Source organism: Entelurus aequoreus, linkage group LG23 (assembly GCF_033978785.1).
Source record: "Entelurus aequoreus isolate RoL-2023_Sb linkage group LG23, RoL_Eaeq_v1.1, whole genome shotgun sequence".
Lineage (NCBI taxonomy): Eukaryota > Metazoa > Chordata > Actinopteri > Syngnathiformes > Syngnathidae > Entelurus > Entelurus aequoreus.
In genome coordinates, this window is record NC_084753.1 from 16,005,718 (window position 1) to 16,029,120 (window position 23,403).

The 23,403-nt window shown below is 38.8% G+C and overlaps 1 protein-coding gene across 5 annotated transcripts in view; it reads right to left on the minus strand.

Annotated features, from left to right (window-relative positions):
• rgs6 (regulator of G protein signaling 6) overlaps nucleotides 1–23,403 on the minus strand; it is a 220,425-nt gene that overhangs the window by 191,614 nt on the left and 5,408 nt on the right. For 2 of the 5 annotated variants that reach the window (XM_062033753.1, XM_062033752.1), the window contains one exon: nucleotides 22,852–22,937. In XM_062033753.1, coding sequence (XP_061889737.1) covers nucleotides 22,852–22,937 — 86 coding nt within the window. Of the gene's footprint in view, nucleotides 1–8,876; nucleotides 9,201–22,843; nucleotides 22,938–23,165; nucleotides 23,263–23,403 lie in introns of all 5 variants that reach the window. The other 3 variants (XM_062033748.1, XM_062033751.1, XM_062033749.1) reach the window with 3 other exon arrangements.

Consider the following 23,403-nt stretch of genomic DNA (forward strand, 5'->3'; position numbering starts at 1 on the left):
CTAGGGAGGTGTTTAGGGCACGTCCAACCGGTAGGAGGCCACGGGGAAGACCCAGGACACGTTGGGAAGACTATGTCTCCCGGCTGGCCTGGGAACGCCTCGGGATCCCCCGGGAGGAGCTGGACGAAGTGGCTGGGGAGAGGAAAGTCTGGGCTTCCCTACTTAGGCTGCTGCCCCCGCGACCTGACCTCGGATAAGCGGAAGAAGATGGATGGATGGATGGACTTTGTTTGCAGTATATTTATTATATTTGAGTCCTGTTATTCCCAACAGTAATAAATGACAAAACTATTTTAAGGAATGTCTGTGATTTTATCCATTTATTGTTGTGAAATTCATCAATGCATAATAACTGATGAGTACTCAGACTGTAATCATACAATCAAAATTGTTGCATCCCTATTGTCAGTTTTTCCCCTATTCAAACGGTGCTTATTAGTACATAGAAGTATAACAATGCATTTGTTTTTCCACGGCTCAGGCTTATCAGCATCTTTGTCATCACTGGTACCCCCGGTACACACTTGTCATATATTTCCATAACATTTTGAGTGATATTCCTTAACACCATTGGCCCTTAGGAGGTTCTGCTGGCATAGAACTTCTCAGTAACTATAATTTATGAGGTCAGTTTTGAGGGAGGATTAGGTCCAATTTTTGTCTCAAGTTGATGCAAAGTACCATATTGACAAAGTACCGTAATTTCCGGACTATAAGCCTTTTTCCCCTCGTTCTGGTCCCTGCGGCTTATACAACGGTGCGGCTTATTTACGGCCTGTTCTTCTCCGACACCGACGGAGAGGATTTCGGTGGTTTTAGTATGCAGGAGGAAGACGATGACACAATGATTAAAGACTGACTTTTCATATACCGGTAGGCTGGTTATTTTGATAACGTACAGGCGAGCACTTTGTATTACTTTGCACCGTTGTATTATTTGTACTCTGCACGAATGCTGTTCGCCATGTCAAAGATGTGAAAGTTTGATTGAATGATTGAAAGATTTATTGTTAATAAATGGGACGCTTTGCGTTCCCAAACAGTCATCTCTGTCCCGACAATCCCCTCCGTGGTAGCAGGAACCCCTATATACTACGGTAATTACACATCAAAACCCTGCGGCTTATAGTCGGGTGCGGCTTATATATGGAGCAATCTGTGTTTTCCCCTAAATTTAGCTGGTGCGGCTTATAGTCAGGTGCGGCTTATAGTCCGGAAATTGCGGTATTGTCTTCCTTATAAAGAAAGCTTGCCCTATTCTAAAGATTTATGCATGCAAACCAACACGTGTCATGTTCTCCTGAAGCGATTCAAAGCTTTTCTGTCTGTCACTCACACACACCAGTAACCAGGAGAGATGCAGCAGTTGGCAAACACACAGCAACAATGCACAGCAAACAACGGTTTTGATGCTAATGTTAGGAAAATGGCTTTCAATGAAGCAGAGTTGTCAAACTTGAAGCCCATCTATCTTATCCAGAGGTTTTTCTCCAGACCTCTCACCTCCTCATTGAGGGCGGTGCAGCGCCATACCTCTAAAATGGGACCTAATGTGAGCACAATGCAATTGAGAACCACACAGGGGGACAACAGCAAGAGATGATTCTATTCCAAAAGCAATCTTGCCACCGCTTAAAGTACCGCCGGCCTGTGAATGAACACACGGACATGACAGTCAGCACCCGCAGTCGTGCTCGATGAAACGTGATGCACGCCATGTTCGCCGTCCTCCGTATTAGCGAGAAAATACCACCGGTAATGTAATGACCATATGTCTAACTGCTTCCTCAGCAGGCAGAAACTGCACACGTTTACTTGTTAATACGCACACACACAACACAAATCATTGCAAGGGGATTAGAAGGTGATTGTCAGAGGGTAAAAACACAGTTTGAAACATATTTTCATCATTGGGGCATGTGGAGAACAGAGGGAAAATAGCCTTAAGCAATTCTAATCTGCAGGAAGTGGCAGTAAACTTTTCAATCAGAATAAAGGCTGCAATGATTACAGAGCGTTTTAACAGAGTGTTTTGTTGAATAATTGACATTTTTACAGCGTGGTGTTGCAACTTCAGAGACCTGTTGACACAAAACCACAAAACAGCCTCCAGGAGAACATACGTATGTATCACCACAAAATATGCTATTGTAGTTTCTCCCTTTTTATTGTCATACATTTGTGCTGGAAAATGACTTCTGAAATTAGGTGTTTTAATACAGTAGAATGGTATGTAATTTATATAATTATTTTACTGTTCTCTGGTGTAACTGTGTATTGATAATACAACCCCTGCCGAAAATGGGTGTTCTTTCAATTGTTTAGAAAAAAAAAAGCTGCTTAGAGATATGACACAATGCTAGTCATTTCAAATTGCAACTTTCTGGAACTAACAATATAAATTGTGTTGGTTAGTAACAGTTTCATTGTTAAATCAACCAGAGTAAAAACAATATGAAATCACTCAATTCTGAGTAAAGAAACTATAGAATCACCCTGTAAAATTTCATTTCCAAAGCGAACACCTGCATCAGATTAAATTTGATTGTCTGCCGTTGAAAAATCATGTTCACATATTGGAGAGCTGTTGCACGAGGTGGATTGACATGAATCATGGCTCAAACACGAGAGATGTCAATTGAAACAAAGGAGAGGATAATCAAACTTCTTCAAGAAGGTAAATCATCACGCAATGTTGCAAAAGAGGTTGATTGTAAAATCTGGACCAAGTACAAACAACATAGGAAGGTTGTAAAAGGCTAGCATACTGGTAGACCAAGGAAAACATCAAAGCATCAAGACAGAAAACTTCAAGCAATATGTCTTGACAACAGAAAATGAAGAACAAAAACAAAATGAACAAACGGACGGAAACTGGAGTCACTGTCTGTGACCGACATGTAAGAAAGCGCCTAAAGGAAATTGATTTAAATGCAGAAAAGCTAAATGAAAGCCGTCATGAACAACTAAACAGAGAAAAACAAGATTCCAATGGGCTAAGGAAAAGGAATAATGGATTAAGGCTTATTGGATGAAAGTCATTCAGGGATGAATCGCGAATTTGCACTGGAACTTTTGTTTGGTGTTGTTCCAATGAGATTTATAAAGACGACCGCCTGAAGAAAACATACACATTTCCACAGTCATTGACGATATGGGGCTGCACGGCAGGTAATGGCATTGGGGAGATGGCTGCCATTGCATCTTCAATAAATGCACAAGTTTACTTTGACAATTTGGACATTTTTCTTATTCCAACAATTGAAATTATGTTTGGGGATGATGACATTTTCAAGATGATAATGCATCTTGGAATAGTGCCAAAACTTTCCTTGAAAAAAGATACATATGGCCTTCAAATAGTCCGAATCTCAATTCAAATGAAAATGTGTGGTGGGAATTGAAGAAAATCGTTCATAACAAGATTCCAAGCTGCAAAGCTGATCTGACAACAGCAATCAGAGAAAGTTGGAGCAAGATTGAGGAAGAATACTGTTGTCACTGTTATAAAAGCCACAGGTGGTATAAGGTATGAGTGGAGAACAATTGAGTAATTCCATTATTTTTGTCACTCTGCTTGATCTAAAAAGGAAACTGTTACTGACTACCACAATTTACTTTCTTGATTTATTTTAGTGTCTCTGTAAGCCAGAAAGTTGCAATTTGAAATTACTTTTGTTTTGTGTCATGTCTGTTTATTAAAGAGCTTTTCTACCCTCTCATATATTTGGTATTTAATTCATGATAAAAACTTTTTAAAACAAGTTAATGGTTACTTTTGACGTATGACATAAAAAGCACAGCGAATAAGTGCAGAGATGGCCAAAAAAAATACTCTGTAAAAAGCGATAACCGTATTTCCCAGACTATAAACCGCTACTTCCCCTAGCCCCCCCAACTTTTGAACCTTGTGGTTTATACAAAGATGAGGCTAATCTATTGACTTTTCTTCGATAATGGCTAAATTAGGAAATGGATTAATCAAATAATTTAAACAATGCACTAAAATTATCTACTTTAAGTGTTCAAACTCAAAGTGTTTACAAAGTACAAAGAAGAAAAAGCCTGATAAACATCTTGAACCTTATTAAAAATGAGAAAATATTATTCATCTCATAAAAGACGAATAAAGACAATTACTTTTTTGTTTTACTGCTGTGTTACAGGCACCGTTTGGAAACAATTAAGATATGCAAGTAAACATTTACAAAACCTTTTAAGTAAAACTAATTTCACAACGCCTTATAGTCCGGAGCGCCTAATATATTCAATTTTTCATTTATTTATCTATTTTATTTTGGGGTTGTGGCTTATATACTAGTGCAGCTTAAAGTCCGAAAAATACAGTATTTTCTCGAATTTATTTAAATCGATTTAAAACCATAAAAACATTATCATCGGGATTCCAATTTTCCCCAGCACCCTACCAACCACGCTTGCAACCATGTGTTGTAAAAAAGAACGCTGAAGAAAAAGCACATACATGTAAGTAATTCAAACCATTATTTCAGAGTAAGGACACTTGTGTTTTATATCAAGTGTTCAATCATTTGCTACTCAACGTAAATTTTGCCACGGTTTAAATGTTCAGGAAAATGACTTCACCTACTCAGTGGCCTAGTGATTAGAGTGTCCGCCCTGAGATCGGTAGGTTGTGAGTTCAAACCCCGGCCGAGTCATACCAAAGACTATAAAAATGGGACCCATTACCTCCCTGCTTGGAACTCAGCATCATTTAAGTGAAATTAGCCAGAGAATAATATGTATGAAAAACACTAAACTAGCTATAATTGTCTGGAATGGTCTTTAAGCTAATTTATTTTTTTCGCAACACCTAGTGGCTGCAATAATTCATCAAAAACTCATGGTGCAGTAAGTTGAATGGTGCGGACACATTTGTTACTGAATAATTTATAATACGCTTCTGCCTTGGAGACATTGTATGTGCAAGTAATATGCAACAATAATTATTGGATATTTGTTTATATTGACAAATGTGCTGTTTTCAACCGCAAAACTATAAGTCTAGCTTGTGTGCTATTGTGTGCTTAGCTGTTGAGTAGCTGCTAGCTCCTAGTAGCCTATAGCCTACCATGTTTACCTTTAGTAAATGACATCTCTAAAATACAATAAAAGACCAACCCTGTGTGCTCATGGGAGCCTGTTGCAGCTGTACTGGAACTGTAGTAACTGTTTGTCAAAAGTGTTTATTCTAAATCAAACTGTTCACCCTAAAAATAAACTGCTGCACAATGGATTGTAGTATACACGGATGGGAAAAACAATGCCCAAACCAATATCTAGTTAAAACAAAGATGTGGTTTAATTAACTAGAAACAAGCAGGCAATGAACAAATCGATGTGCCTCTCATATTCCGGTAAAAAAAAAAAAAACAACCTTTGCCCACCCAGGTGCATGCTGGTCCCTTAACAACCGCCTTAATATAACTTCTCTAAAGTGCCCAAATGAACAAAAAACCCAAAAACAAACCATAAAAGGAGAAAACACCCAAACATAACAGATATCAAAATGACAAACCTCATAAAATTGTAATAATTTAGAATGAATAAATCCAGGTACTAACTAAACACTACAAAAACGACATAGCTCCAACAGTGACGTTCTGTATAATAACTGATGTAACATAGTACATCTTAGTGTAGTATGTTACTGCCTATGTTACCGCCAACAAGTGGCTTGGGGCGATGACGTAGCGGGAAGCGAGTGGCGTCTCCTTTCTCAGGGCATGTTTACCACCAATGCGTCTTGGCCCCTTTGTTTCAAGGGGTGAGATTTTCAATCAATCAATCAATCAAAGTTTATTTATATAGCCCTAAATCACTAGTGTCTCAAAGGACTGCACAAGCCACAACAACATCCTTGGCTCAGATCCCACATCAGGGCAAGTAAAAATTCAAAACAATGGGATACAATGAGTCAACCCAATGGGATACACCTTTTTCCTTAGTATCACACACCTAAAAAGACAAGGACTTTTTGTGCTATTTATCTATTTTTTTTGTATTCAATATTTTTTTATGAGATTGCCAAGACACCTATAATGGCAGAGGCATATTGTGGGCGTGGTCACCATGACGTCATCGTATAATTAGCTAAAAAATGTTTACATGCATTTAAAAGCAAAACTTTAAATAACTATTTACATATTTTACATTGTTTTGCACCATTTCTTAATTGCTGCTGCTTATTGTACAATGTACTTTGTTGAGAATTTTTCAAGCGTCTAGAGCAGGGGTGCCCATTACGTCGATCGCGATTTACCGGTCGATCGTGCAGTGTGTGTCAGTCGATCGCCAGCCAGGCATTAAAAAAATAGACATAAAAATTTGCGATCATAAATCTTCCCTATGACGTTACTTGATTGACATTCAAGGCACCCGAGGATCTTGCGAGATGATGCTGGCTGCAGCCAGCTCAGTGTGAAGGAAAAAAAGACCGTCAGGAAGGCGAGAAACTGTTTTTATTCCAACCGTGCCGTCAAAAGCCTAAAGACTGACCGCACAGTTCCTGTCTTCACAATAAAAGTGCTGCTCGATGCTGCCTGCACTAACAAAGTAAGAGTCTCCGAAAGCTAGCGCTAACAAGCTAGCAAGCCACGGAGTTTGCCGTCGATCTATTTCTTGTAAAGTATAAAAAAAACGAGTATGGAAGCTGGACAAACAGGATGCCAAAACCAGCCACTTCAATGTGGTATTGGACAGAAAGGAGGACTTTTTTTTCTCCTCCACGATGTAAAATCGAAAATGTGGAAGTTGTCAGCACCACTGTGAATCTTGTCTGATTACAATCCATGCAAGTCATCAGAATCAGGTAATACACCAACTTATATTCTTGTGCCATCTTTCATGAAGACAAGAATATCTTCATGAAAGATGGCAATCTATATGTTAAACATGCACGTATTTTGTACACCTTTTACATGTGAACGAAAACGGCAAAAAAATTATGTATGAAGTAGATCACCTCGACTTGGTCATTTAAAAAGTAGCTCGCCAGCTGAAAAAGTGTGGGCACCCCTGGTCTAGAGACTTTTCCTTTATTAAAAACGACTAGCAACAAATCTTGCATCTTTTTCTGGTGGTGTACTTGTGTTTAGAGAGTTCTGTCGCTGGATGTCTAGAACGAAAGAGGTGAGCTGCAGCGAGCATGATGTCACACTTGCTTTGCGCTGCTGCTCCATTTGGACTTTCTCACCTTTAAAACCGCCACTGTCCTTGTCCTTAATATCTTCACATTTTGTAGATGGCTGCCCGCAAGTATATCTGGGATATATTAAAATATGTCCACATTGCATTCACAACATCTTGTTTCCATGGTTAAAGTCTTTTTTTGGCAGCCAAATTTTCGGTTCATCACTAGTCGAGAGTGCGCAAATTATAGCAGGGTTTCCTGCAGCGCTTTGTTGTTAAGGCGGCCGCCTTAACAACAAAGAGCTACCGCCTAAACTAATGTCTTAACAAGCTGCTCCGCTTAGTTCTGCCTTTGCGTCTGTCAGTATGTCTCTGCAGCACCCAGCATTGTCCCACCCACAGAACCATCTGATTGGTTACACGCAGAGCGGTAACAGCCAATCAGCAGTGCATATTCAGAGCGCATGGAGTCAGTGCTCCTGTGATGGGGTTAGCAGAAAGGTGTTTAGCAGGTGAGCATAAGGCAGCGGACTGTGCCCAAATTATAATAAACACCTCCCAGTCAACTACTAGTAACATCACTATGAGCCCGTTGACGTTCTAGAAACATAAGCGGCAGCTCAGCTCGCTCGCAGTCCTTGAGGTGAAGGCTAATTAGCTTTTAGCGTAACGTTAGCTCATTTTGCGGTGTGTGTGCGTGAGTGTGTGTGTGTGTGTTACGGACAGAAAAGCCCTGTCTGTCTGAGAGAAAGACAAGCATTATTGACCTACAGTTAACAACTAAGTTATTTCACTTCACCTTTTTCTGTGTTGATCGAGCTGTGTTGAAGCAGCAAAAAACAACATTATGTCAAATGAAGAGTTTCCTGAAGCTGTCTCTGATAGTTGATATAATAATGTAACTGCATCATAAAGCCTACATGAACTCCATGGTGTTCAGGGATGAATAGTCTCTCCTATTGCTATTGTACTATTTTTTTCAGCTATAGTTACATTAATCATTAGTAATGTAGCAGCCTAGTTTTGAATGGCAGGGTTCCCTGCTATCACATGTTGATAAAATTATAACATTTACATAATAAAAATCAACTACAGGTTTCCCAAATGCTGTAATAAATTAAGCATGATGAGTTGAGCATATGTCAGCATGTGGCCCCACTTTTAAGTCTTTTTTTCAAACGCTTATTGCAAACGCTTACTTACAGTAAGTCATTAATTTGACTTAAGTCAATATTTTGACTTAGTAAGTCATTATTTTGATTTAGTAAATTAGTAAGTCAAAATATTGACTTACTAAAGACATACTTAGTATCTCAGGTAACTAGGACTGTTTTGTGTATTGTTTTTACTTTACGGAAAAAATATCGAGATATATATAGTATATCGGCATTCAGCATACGGAGCGGAAAACAACCAAAAATTGTAGGCTTCCTCACGCGACGAAGCCGGCCTACGTCACCACAGTTTGTAGTCTATTGCCCCCCCAGGCTGTGGTGGCAGCGATGAGATGGAGACGTGATGGCGACAGGTCGAGTTACGCTGTTCCTTACACAAACAGAAAACCTCGTAGGTTGAGGTATAAATAGAAATACTCCACCAAATAATACCCATACAGCAGACGACAATCTTTGTCACAACTTGTCAGACTACAGTATGAGATAGTTAAATGTCTCCAACTGTGAGGCATCAGCAGCACAATAATCCAACGCAAAGATTAGTCTTACTTTTCTGTAGACGATCATGTTTGGAGAGTCGTCATCCGGATCCACGATGCTCATAGACCTCATGGACAGCAGGGGTCTGGTCGGGGCCGTCTGGACATCCTCTTTCAGGTCTTCCACCTCATCATCAGCATCTGTAGACCCAGAGGAGCTCAGCTGCTCCTCACTCAGCTGCTCCTCCTCTTCTTCCTGCTGCTGTCCCTGCTGCGGTGCTTCGGCCATTTCCTTTCAGTCCCACCCTCTCCTCTGGTGTGAAGTTATCCTCTCTTCTTTACAAGCGTCACAACTCTCGCTTTTCCACGCTCTTACATCAGGGCTCAGATGTTGCTGAAGGGATGAATCAGACGATGGTATTTTTAGACGTGTGCAGCTCTTTATAGGACAAGAAACCAGATTCGGTGACTTCAAGTAACTCCTGCACATTCTTTCATTAAAAAACAATGTGTTACCTTTATTATTTATCGTCAAATAATCATCTGGGGTTACGGTATTAGTTTATTACGAAACAAGCACATAAGTTAAAATGTGGTACGTCACATAGTTTGCGATATGGCAAAAAAAAAAATAGTCATATATTTTTTCATATCATCCGATCTCCATTAATATCAAAATTTTTTGTATTTATATTGAATAAAAATATATTAAAGTGCAGTTTGAATTTGATGTACTGTAAAATAATGTGTACCAACACAAGTTAAATGATTATGTCAGGAACAAAAAGTTATCAACAAACAAAAAACAGTTTCTGCAGAGGGTTTTTTCTTCTGTGCACGATCATACCATCATCATCATTGTTTCCTCCTGTTTACTACTGCAGTAACTTCTAAGAGACATGTCCGCCATGTTTGATCGAGGTATTATGCTAACAGCTGATCACCGAGATTGAACTCAAATTAATCGCGATCAACGATCACAATCATATAACCGCCCCGCCCTAACATCACATATTTACAGTTTCACATTTCAGCATCCAAGTAGTAAGACGAAGCAGAGTTTATTGAATCTGATAGCTTTTCTGTTTCATAGCAATTGCTAACGCATTTGTTCAATTCCTGTGTTTAATCTGGAACAAACAAATAAACACAAGAAAAAAAAATTAAGTGTACATCAGTTATTAGAAAGTTGTAATTAACAAAATGTGTTGGTTTTGTCATGGATTACCGCATATTTTGTTAATCAATAAGGTTCAAGACATTTATCATGATTGTTCTTTGTACTTTGATTCCATCCATATTATTTAAATTTTATGATTTATTTTTTACCATTATGATTATCTTTTGTTTTAAAACGTGGTTTTCCCTACCCAATCCAGAGAGAATGGCAATTGTTCAAAATATGATTAAAAAAAATAGATAAATGTATAGAAAGAGATATAGATAAAAAGGGATAGAGATAAAAAGATAAGATAAATAGAGATAGTTAAGTGCATTTGGAAAGAATTCCCAGCGCTTCACTTTTTCCGCCTTTTGTTATGTTACAGCAGGGGTCGGGAACCTTTTTGGATAAGAGAGCCATTAAAGCCAAATATTTTAAAATGTATTTCCGTGAGAGCCATATAATATTTCTTAACACTGAATACAACTAAATGTGTGCATTTTTAAGTAAGACCAACATTTTTAGAGTATAATACGTCTGTTATTATTTTTAATAACATATTTATTCTGAAGCTAACCAATAATAAATAAAATTATTATTTTAATAATTATTATTACCATTAATGCGACTTCTTGAACAGGTTCAGTAGAAAACGGATGGATGGATTAAAATGCATGAGAATGTTTTATATTTTGAACGTTATTTTTAACACTGTGATTACCAGCAGAATTAATCATTACTTATCGTGTTAAGCAATGTCAGCTAAGATTTATCTGAGAGCCAGACGCAGTCATCAGAAGAGCCACAGGTTCCCTACCCCTGTGTTACAGCCTCATTCCAAAACAGAATAAATAAATTTTCGTCCTCAAAATTCTACACACAATACCCCATAACAACAATGTGAAAAGCAGCAATGTAAAGAGACATCCGGGATGAAAACTAACGCTTCCCACCCAATCCGATGAAGCATGAGAGGTGCTGCAAAGGGGAATGGGCGAAACCGCCCAAAGATAGGTGTGCCAAGCTTGTGGCATCGTACTCAAAAGGACTTGAGGCTGTAATTGCTGCCAAAGGTGCATCGACAAAAGTTTTGAGCAAAGGATGTGAATACTTATATAAATGGGATTTTTACATTTCCAATATATTTGCAAAGTGTTTAAAAATATATATTCACATTGTCATAATGGGGTATTGTGTGTAGAATTTTGTGGACAAAAAATATTGTATTTTGGAAAAAGTCTGGAACCTAACAGAATGTGGAAAAAGTGAAGCACTGAATACTTTTTGAATGCTCTGTACACAAAATAAGGACATTTCTCTAAAACCAGCAGTGGTGGTGTACCTCAATATCACAATTGAATTACTCCAATAATAAAGGCTTTTTTTTTTCAACATCTGGTGGACCCACAACCCACTTATTATAATTAAAATCAGTTGCTGTCATTCACACCAGATTTCTGGATGTCTAAAGAAGTTCCATTAAAATAGCAATTGTGAAGAAGCACAAAAAATGTATAGCATTTCTGTTGGACACATTGATCCAGTAAGGTGCCTTCAGGCAGAATGATATTGTGTGTATATGGCTCCATGTTAGTTGTCTCACATACTACTGCATCGATTCACACATGTGTCGCGTGTAAACACAATAAGAGTAGAAATAATGATGACCTCTTAGGTGCAAAAAGATAGATATTGTCAATATCTGGAGTGATCGTGTGCAAGTTAACGAACATAACAGTAAAATGTTACTTACACAAAAGGTGCCAGGTGCACAACGTCACACCTCCCTATACGCAGATCACACGCTGGGCGTAGGGCCCCGTGATCCGTGGGGGGCCCGTTTAGCGTGAAGGAGCGCATGTAAAATATCAATGAATGACAGGGCACGTCACATGAACGCATTCCTAGCCCCCTCCTGCTTTGTCACTGATAAGAATATAATGTCAAAACTGTCACTGAAAGGTTTGCAAATATGCTTTAACTATGTTAAATTTGTTATTTCTCGCAAAAAAACCCATTTACAATTTATTTTCAATTAATTTGTTTTAGTACAAAACATGCAACAAAACTCATTTGAGTTTGATAGTAAAAAAAAGTATAAAATTGTTTCACATAAATAAGAAAATGTGAAAATAAATTGTAATGGGGCACCTCCAAATAAAAATCTGACCTCAACTTTGCCAGTTGCCTGCATGTGCAGTATCACTATTTGTCTCATGAGCACAAAGTACCTGGCTGTATTGTTATAATGATCATCGAGTCATCATCACTACACACAACCCAATCACCCAACAAGCACTTCAATGGTCTCATGTTAAACACAATAAGACCACAAAATCATACCATTTCCACGACAAATTGACGGGATCATTTCGGTCACGATAACCGTGATATAAAATTTTGATATCATTACATCCCTAAAATAAATGCATCAAAATGCATTTTGATGGCATTAAAAACTACTTATTTTCTTCTTTCTTTCTTTTGTATATGGATGGATACATGGATGGATGGATAGATATGGAAAAGTCACTTTAAGACAGTATGGCAGTTTTTTTTTAGTTTTTATTTTTATTTTAAAACGGACCGTAGTCAGACCAATGTGGTCTATAAATGATGCACAGCACTCGTCTCCACCAAGCCCAATAACACCACACCACCTTAGCTGTGCTCACCCTTTCCTGGCACTAACCCTGTCAAAAATAGTTGGCAGGTTTCTCTATGTTTAAAGTTTCACACTTTCCACTATTTTGCTACACTTTATTAAACACTACTTACGTATAAAACACTTATATCGTGATACAATTTTCAGCCATATCGCCCAGCCCGACTTTGCAATGTACTGACTGCACTTTCCTCAGTGTCAGATAGTTACACATGGCGTGTGTCAAAATGTCAGGCTAGGACTGTGAGGTATTTAGTTCCATGCCATCTACTTTTAGTCAATACGCTCATTAGCGGTTTGTGCATCACTGAGTTTAGATGCACAATCTACTGAGATCAAGTAATAAATATGTGTATGAAATATTCTAATGCTCACTTTTGACTGACACTGACTTTATTAGATGTGCAGGTGCACCTAATGTTGTAAGCCTGTCGATGGATTTGATTCCTTCAACCTGCACAAGTAGGGCTGGGCAATATGGCTGAAAACTGTATCAAGATCCATAATTATTGATATTTCTTATAATTAAAACAAAATAAGGACCGAGAGGAAAATATATTAAATGTAAACATGTTTATGTAAAATGTAACCTTAGAATATAATCCCCTCAGCTATCAAGGCAGAAAGGAAAGGAAATATCAACACAAGCATGGAAAACAGTCAAAATTCTGAAATCCCATTGAACACTAATCAATCAGCTCTTAAAATTAAGGTGCAAAAATAAGGAGTATGTAAGAAATGTTTAATAAAGTGTAACAAAATAAAGCAAAGTGTGAAAATGTAAACAAAGAGAAACCCGAGAAGAACTATTTACTGCACATTTAGTGCAAGGTAGTTGGAGCTGTGCTCTAAAGGGTGAGCGCGGCTCATGTATTACCGGTCTTGGTGGGGATGAGCGCCTTGCATCATTTAAAGACCCCACCCCCAATCTACAGCACTCATTTTTACTTTGTCTTCTCACTCCATGCAAAGAATCAACCGCAAGACAACAAGATGGCGCAACCAAACTTGATAGTTGATACTGTTTAAAGATAGATTGATATGGTTTTTCAGGGCCGATTGTTACTAGTCAAGGAGGCCGACAACCGATATTTGAAGCGGATATTTGCAGTAAAAGTTATTCAAACATGAATAGTATACAGTACGTCAGTAAACAGCTGGACAAGACTAAGTTGTTTTAACATTACTTTTAGGAAACGGATAAGTAGCAACATAACATCAGGGCATTTCACAAACACCTTTATTACGTTTGTCTAAGAAAAGCATCAACATTTGCAATCCTAAAATATGGGAAATCTTCTGGAAATTGAATCTTCTGGAATATATGGCATTTTCCTACATCACATATACTTGCAAGCTAATCAATATTGAATTTATGAATGTGATACATTGTAAGGTTTCCTCGTGAGCAACCCCGACATATTGGTTGGTTAAAGTCTATTTCGAACATGTATACAGTTTCAATATGACATCACGTATTTCACATTTTCATTTCTCTTTACAACATGTCCAAAAAGGAGTAGAAAGAAGCTATTTCCAATATTTAGAAAAATCATGAATACTGTAAAATCTGGGAATATACTGTATATAGATACCATTTTATTGCCCAGCTTTCTGCACAAGTTGACTCCAGCGTGACTCCACGTCCGCAATGGCACATGCAGCCCACCTGAAGTGGGATCGATGCGGCCGGCATGGCTCCCTGCCGCCTGCTTATGCATACAAATGAAATGTCCAGGTTGAGTACCAGAGTCTAGGCAGCCATAGTGACTCGGTCAGGAGCGTCTCAGCCGTCTGTGCTGTCGCTCTAATTGCTTTCGGCTGGGAAACGGCGGCGAGACATTAAGATTCATCGGGAGCTACTTCAATATGTGTTTAAAGATGTCATTTTTTGACTTTGGAGCGCTGAAGAGACTTTTCATAAATATATGACATTTCAAGGAGTCTATGCGGCAATAAACTGGTCATTTAATCATGTTTTATTTGCCGGCGTGCAGATTATTGTTCCATCACCTCAGAGTGCACTTTGAGATGACAGTTTCGGGAACAACCTTCATATTTCTCACCCTGCGGCTGTGAAGGCAGCCGACTCACGCGGCGCGGCACTTCTTGTAGCATCTTTTATGAAGACGGCAACCTTACCCAGCAGCCGCCAGGAGAATACCCTGATGTCTTTTTTAAATTATTTATATATATATATATTTATATATACACGGTAGCCCAGTGGCGGTTTTAAATATGGGCCATATGGACAGTTGCCCAGGGTGCCATTCTCCAGAGGGCGCCGCAAGGATGAAGGGGGGAAAAAGGTTCATATTGTAACCACTTGATAATGTCATTGTTCAGAGTTCCATTGGGGGCCTCGACCAAGGCGCCTCTACGGTAGCCTTGTTTTAGAAATTGCTTTTATGTGACTTTGCCCATCTGGTTGGTAGTAGTACTTAGCAAACTACTTCCTGGTTCATGGAGGGTGACAAACACACATGTGGCGCCATTATGATTCTATACGGTGGAATTATCTTTTGATGGTTTTGTGACTAATTCTGTATTCGTCAAACCCTCACTAAAATGTCCCTTAGACCAGTGGTCCCCAACCACCGGTCCGTGGCCCGGTACCGGTCCGTGGATCGATTGGTACCGGGCCGCACAAGAAATAAAAAAAAATTTGAAAAATGTATTTTTAATTGTTTTATTAAATCAACATAAAAAACACAGGATACACTTACAATTAGTGCACCAACCCAAAAAAACTCCCTCCCCCATTTACACTCATTCGCACAAAAGGGTTGTTTCTTTCTGTTATTAATATTTCTGGTTCCTACATTATATATCAATATAGATCAATACAGTCTGCAGGGATACAGTCCGTAAGCACGCATGGTTGTATTTTTTTTATGACAAAAAAATACAACCCCCCACCCCCGGTCCGTAGGGCAAATTTTCAAGCGTTGACCGGTCCGCAGTTACAAAAAGGTTGGGGACCACTGCCTTAGACCATACTAACTCCAAGGTTCTCATAAGTTTTTCACAAAGTACAACCTCAGAAAAAACTTGGCTCTCAAAGTACCACCATAATGACCAACATTAAAATACAGTAGCATAGTAGGTCTAAATAGTCATTAAAAACAAGGCAGAGTAGTACTAACATCTTTGGCCACTGTGACCTTACAAAGTTTGAACAGTAACACTGTTTGAATATTTAAGTGATTATTTGGCATACCAATAGAGCACCCATACACAGTTTGAGATACCCCGCATTAAGTTACTACTCCTAGTCCCCGTGTATACGCCCACCTTTTTGAATAAAATCCAGGTCCACTACACATCTTAAAACCTTGACATGTGCTGTAAATTTTCATTTTTTTCTTCAGTGAATAGGCTAACTAAGCATGATGTTGCTGTTAAAACCGTAATATAATGTTAGCACGGTAGTTCACGTACAGTTGCTATGCTAACATTGCATGGTTTGTTCTGTTGCGCTTCTTATTGTTATGTTGTTTTATGTCTTGTGGCATTGAATCTTGACTACATTGGAAAAGCAGAGTTACAGTGTATATGAAATAAGTGAATAAAGTGCGCAATTTGCTTGCATGTGTCAAAGGATAAACACATTATTTAGGAACGTAAAGATAAACAGTATTCATAACTGGAATATGGAATTTCGGAGAAATAGCGTGTGAATGCTGTATGTGCGCAAGCCGCGGAAACGTGCAAGCCACTGATATGCACAACCTAAACTGAAATGCTAATGTTAGCATGCTAACGGCTAGCATGTTAGTAAGTTATATGATTAAGTCTTTAAATCATGCTAATGTTATCATGTTAAGGTTAGCATGTCACATATGTAATATAACTGAGGTGTACGGCGGCAAAATTGGCTAAAAAAAGGTTTGCATGCTAATGTTGGTGTACTAGCATGTTGGCATGTTAGCATTCTAGTAACATATAAAGTTAACATATCAAGTACCAAATAAAGTTCCATTAAATTCCATTCTATATGACTCTAGGGTAAACGATCGCAAAATGGGCAAAAAAAACATTGCATGTTATTGTTAGCATGCTAACAATAACATGGAAACAATTACCAATTTGCACAAACCATGTTATATGACTGAGGTGTACAGCGGCAAAATTGGTTAAAAAAGTTAGCATAAGTACTAGGGGTGTAAGGGTACGGGTATTTTATCGAACCGTTTCGGTACGGGGTTCCGGTTCAGTGCGGAGGTGTACCGAACGAGTTTCCACACGGACATATTAAGTAGCGTACTGCACGTTGTGTAAACAATACTCAAAATGCCGGACACCTGAGGCAAAAGAGGACACGCCCGGCGAAAAGAGGACGTACGGCCAGTCTATCCCAGCCCGTTAGCCGCCAGCATGCCAGTAAAAGAGGACATGTCCGGCGAAACCAGGTCCTGACCACACGTCCTCCCCCCACCGGACACGCCCTCCCCCGTGGGGCCGCCCGGGCGGTGTCCCCCAAATACCCCAAATGTCCGGCACCCCGAGCTGTGGTTGCGTGTATTAACAATGTACGTTCAGAGTTAAGAAGGTTAAAAACAAAACAAATTGTGAAGGTGCGCAGCAGCATTGGTGCGGGAGGTGGAGAGACAGAGAGAGCGCGAGCAAGAGAGTTATGATAAACGCGCTTGCGTCTGCTTTTTATTAATAGATTTATCAGATTAAATTTGTATTATCTATAGCAGGGGTGTCAAAAGTGTGCCCCGGAGGCCATTTGCAGCCCACAGCTAATGTTTTAAAGGCCCACGGCACATTCTAAAAATACTATTAAAATAAACAAAGACATAACAAAAGTGAAATAAAAAAGCTTAAAGGTTAAATGTAATTTAGAAAAAGTTGCAATGTTGACTAATAAAACAAAGTTGTTTTTTCTTTCATTGTCATTGCTCAAAACATATTGAATCAAAATCAATGTTATTATGAATTATTGACCTATCCAAGGTTCCGATTACTTCACATCAAATATTCCACTAAGAAAAATATTTTTGGTGGAAGATTTTGCAAATTTGGTAAATAACCAAAAAATGTATATTTTGTTGTTTTCTTACTGTACCGAAAATAAACCGAGGTACGTACCGAACCGAAATTTTTATGTACCGTTACACCCCTAATAAGTACCAAGTTATATGACTCAGGGGTACTAAACTGTTGCAAAATTAGTCAAAAAAGTTAGTATTCTATTGTTAGCATTAAAGCATGCTATTGTTAACTTTAGTCATCTATAATGATAGATGAATTTGTGGTGTAGAATCGTATGTGTGAATGCTTTAGAGCATTCACCAAATAAATCACGGTAAAACTCCCAAGAGTTTATTACGGTTTTAAATGAAAATTCTCCTAAAACCGTGATAACCGCACTTTGATGAACTCAGGACCACTGATAACGCATATTTGTGGAAAAGCAAGCTAGCACACTATAAGATGGCTAGCTAGCGAGCTTAAATGCTAACATGAAAACAAGAGACATTAACGTATTTCAATCAATCAATCAATCAATGTTTATTTATATAGCCCTAAATCACAAGTTTCCCCATTAAGATACAACATACCCCAATCTAAACTTACAGGAATACATTACTGTCTGAGCAACTAAGCACAGAGTGATCATCGATACTCAGAGGAATATGACAGATTTTTTACAACAGGAAGTAAACCCGCATGACATCGCACAAACCGGACACGCAACCCTTATCTAAAACCTTTACAAATGAAAACAGAAGAAGATGAACATATTTAAAGGCCTACCGAAATGATTTTTTTTTATTTAAACGGGAATAGCAGATCCATTCTATGTGTCATACTTGATCATTTCGCGATATTGCCATATTTTTGCTGAAAGGATTTAGTAGAGAAAATCGACGATAAAGTTCGCAACTTTTGCTCGCTGATAAAAAAAAGCCTTGCCTGTACCGGAAGTAGCGTGACGTCACAGGAGCTAGGATTCCTCACAATTCCCCGTTGTTTACAATGGAGCGAGAGAGATTCGGACCGAGAAAGTGATGATTACCCCATTAATTTGAGCGAGGATGAAAGATTCGTAGATGAGGAACGTTACAGTGAAGGACTTGAGAGGCAGTGATGGACGTATCTTTTTTCGCTCTGACCGTAACTTAGGTACAAGCTGGCTCATTGGATTCCACACTCTCCTTCTATTTTGGATCACGGATTTGTATTTTAAACCACCTCGGATACTATATCCTCTTGAAAATGAGAGTCGAGAACGCGAAATGGACATTCAGTGCCTTTTATCTCCACGACAATACATCGGCGAAATGCTTTAGCTACGAGCTAACGTGATAGCATCGTGCTTTAACTGCATATAGAAACAAAAAAAATAAACCCCTGACTGGAAGGATAGATAGAAAATCAACAATACTATTAAACCGTGGACATGTAAATACACGGTTAATGCTTTCCAGGCTGGCGAAGGTTAACAATGCTGTGCTAACGACGCCATTGAAGCTAACTTAGCAACCGGACCGCACAGAGCTATGCTAAAAACATTAGCTCTCCACCTACGCCAGCCAGCCTTCATTTGCTCATCAACACCCGTGCTCACCTGCGTTCCAGCGATCGGCAGAAGGACGAAGGACTTCACCCGATGCGTTTGGCGGCCCGGAGACGTAGGAAGTCAAGGTGAGGTCGGCGGCTAGTGCGGCTAGCGCGGCTAGCGCTCCAACAAAGTCCTCCTGGTTGTGTTTCTGTAGTCCGCTGCTAATACACCGATCCCACCTACAACTGTCTTCTTTGCAGCCTTCATTGTTCATTAAACAAATTGCAAAAGATGTCCAGAATACTGTGGAATTGTGAAATGAAAACAGAGCTTTTTGTATAGGATTCTACGGGGTACGATAACTTCCGTTATACTGACTTCGTCACACGCATACGTCATCATACTGCGACGTTTCAGCCGGATATTTCCCGGGAAATTTTAAATGTCACTTTATAAGTTATCCCGGCCGTATTGGCATGTGTTGCAATGTTAAGATTTCATCATTGATATATAAACTATCAGACTGCGTGGTCGGTAGTAGTGGGTTTCAGTAGGCCTTTAAAGCCTCCAAAATAATGGTTCTTTTACCGAGCAAGTATATTATGTGTTTATTTAGGGATGTAACAATATGACAAATACATATCACGGTTATCATGACCGAAATGATCACGGTTATTAATATCGCGATATTACTGAATGTGCGCACAAAGTACTTAAGTTATTTTTCTTTTTATAAACTGAAATAGAAACACTGTTTGAAAACCCACTATTTTGCATGTTTTGTCTTAGTATTTTATTTTTTTTAAATGGGTCATATGATTTTTTCTACGTTTAAAACACTTCCTTTTGGTCTACATAACGTGTAATGGTGGTTCTTTAGTCAACCCTAACCCCACAACGAGAGGATAGAGATAAATATGGAATGTATTGACTACGACGTCAAGCTACAATGGCAGACTCGCGCAACGCTCTTCAGGTAAAACTTTACCATATATGTAGACATTAGCATATTGGAAAAACGTCAAATTGTGCAACTTCCAAACGGCTCGTTTAGAGGAAGTATAAAAGAAGGCAAGATTGTTTTGTAAATATCTCCGCCATGCCTTCATAGTTTGATTTCAAATGTTGGGGATTTATTCAGATCCCAAATACCGTATTTTTCGGAGTATAAGTCGCTCCGGAGTATAAGTCGCACCGGCCAAAAATGCATAATAAAAAAAGAAAAAAAACATATAAGTCACACTGGAGTATAAGTCGCTTTTTTGGGGGAAATTTATTTGATAAATGGGTTATACTTGTATAGCGCTTTTCTACCTTCAAGGTACTCAAAGCGCTTTGACAGTATTTCCACATTCACCCATTCACACACTGATGGCGGGAGCTGCCATGCAGGGCGCTAACCAGCAGCCATCAGGAGCATGGGTGAAGTGTCTTGCCCAAGGACACAACGGACGTGACTAGGATGGTAGGAGGTGGGGATTGAACCCCAGTAAACAGCAACCGTCCGATTGCTGGCAAGGCCACTCTACCAACTTCGCCACGCCACACCAACCCAACACCAAGAATAGACATTTGAAAGGCAATTTAATATAAATAAAGAATAGTGAACAACAGGCTGAATAAGTGTACGTTATATGAGGCATAAATAACCAACTGAGAACGTGCCTGGTATGTTAACGTAACATATTATGGTAAGAGTCATTCAAATAACTATAACATATAGAACATGCTATACGTTTACCAAACAATCTGTCACTCCTGATCGCTAAATCTCATGAAATCTTATACGTCTAGTCTCTTACGTGAATGAGATAAATAATATTATTTGAGATTTTACGGTAATGTGTTAATAATTTCACACATAAGACGCTCCTGAGTATAAGTCGCACCCCCGGCCAAACTATGAAAAAAATGTGAGTTATAGTCCGAAAAATACGGTACACAAAATCAGGTACAAATAGGTAAGAAAAGTTGTTTTTTGCATAATAGGTTGCTATTAATAGCTAAGCTTTAGTTGTTTTAAATATTGGTTTGTACTGGGGCACTTTAAGATTTATTAAAGTGAAAAGTGCATAACAAATAAAATCTTATTTCTGGCAGGCGTTGTGGGGTCCTACACTGTTCAGCAGTCCTTGAACACCTTGGTCTCGTATTGCTCTGAGTTTAAAACGATCACTTATCTTGTGGGTTCAATGTGCACAATTGAATAGCTTGGTTGCTCAGACAGTGATGCGTTTTGTATACGTTTAGATTGGAGAATGTTTATTAATGGGGAAAGACGATAATCTTTCGTTTCCATGTTAGCATTTCAGCTAGTGACGGAGAACCAGCCAGTCTGTCAGGAATGTGCAGTTATCAGTTTTTTTTGGTCATTTTAATTTAAAACGGTAATACTAACTGTCGGAAGTTTTACTACTGATATCCATCCATCTATTTGTTACCGCTTGTCTCTCTCGGGTATCATTAATACAATTTATCGTTAAATCCCTTGTCTATTTAATATACTTTAAGTTTTCAGTGTGCGTGTACAATATAAGAACTGTTAAAAACATTCAACAATACTGTGATAATGATAAACGTGAAAATTTTGGTCACACTGACCGTGATATGAGATTTTCATATTGTTGCATCCCTATTAGCATTACAGCTACAGACACTAGGGGTGCACAAACAAATCGATTAAAATCCGAATCACGATTCTTATTTACCCCAATTCTATATAATACATGATTTTCAAAAGTTTTAAAGAATAATACCTTTTTGTGTCAATTTTTGTTTTTAGGTCATCGTAATGCAACCAGAAGGAGCTTTTCTAACCTGGGCGAAATGGCCTAAAATTAAATCCCTGATTTTTTTTTTTTACCAAAAAAAGTATTTTTATGGGATCGAATCTTTGGAACCCAAAGATTCTCACCCCTAACAGACACACAACAGCATATTACCCCAAAGTAAAAGCACTTTTAAAGGGTCTACATTCCAGCATTACGGTAAGATTTGGGCAAACAAGCATTGAGACCTCATACTTACTGAAATTGTTGAAAATTATGGAGTGTTTATGGTGACAGCTTGACTCTGGAACAGATTATTTCCAATCCCATAATTTGTAAAAGTGAAATACTGTTCTAAAATAAAAAGCACCGTCCTGGAACCTGACCTGATGGATGTTTACTGCAATGAGTAAGTTACACACTCTACATTTGGAAGTAGTGAGGGGTACTTTAACCCTTTTCTCTATACTAGATTGTCCAAAAAGAAGAGACTGACAAGTGAGTTTCTATCTCAAGTATGTCCTGGATTGTACCAAACCACATGGACACACATACACATCTCTAACATCAGTCAGTGGTCTCTCTCACCTCTGAGAACCAGTTGGTAAACACAAAGTCCCACAAACCACAGCCTTAATTTAGACTTCCTGACACACACAAACACAAATTGAGCATGCATGTTAACGTAGACACATAATAATAGTGTGCATAATTGGCGTTATCGTTTGACACAAGCACGGAAACACTTAAAGCATCTCGTGAGCTGAAAGCCCAGGTGAGATCAAACATCTGCACACGGACGAACCACACACACACACACACACACACACACACACACCATTGGGGGGAAAAACAAGCACTCTGTCGCTTCCAAGTTCTACTGCAGTATTAGGATGGTGAATGGAAAGAAGAAAGGTGTATCAGTCACCTTCTTACCTTTAGCACGGACGTCCTCTCCTCGCATGCAGCCAGTGTGTAAAAAAACAAAAAAGCTAGGCAGACCTTCCAAAGACACGGCAACGCTGAAAGAGAAAGTGTGAGTGTGAGTGAGGGAGCTATGAGGAAGCAAGTGGGGAGAGAGAGATTGTGAGTGTGTGCGTGTGTGTGTGTGTGTGTGTGTGTGTGAGAGAGAGAGATAGATAGAGACTTTAAGCAAAAAATAGGTGAGTTTGTTTAGTTAATGTGTCATCAGAACCAAATATAGAGAACAATCAAAAGTGTAATTGTAGCCACTTATTAGTTTGCTATACCCTTTATTCCTTCAGGTTAGGTCAGGGGATGTGCTGGAGCCTATCCCTGCTGACTCTGGGAAAGAGGCAGGTTGATGGATTTGGTGGAAAAAGCCGTCTTAAAGACAAATGAAACTGGAGTCATGCAAGACCCCACTTTGACCTCTGTGCTAATTGCAAAGAACACTAATTAATACAATTGAGCTTTAAGCATTAAGAAACAACATATTTTCCAAGCTATTGAGCGCACCGTAAGCCG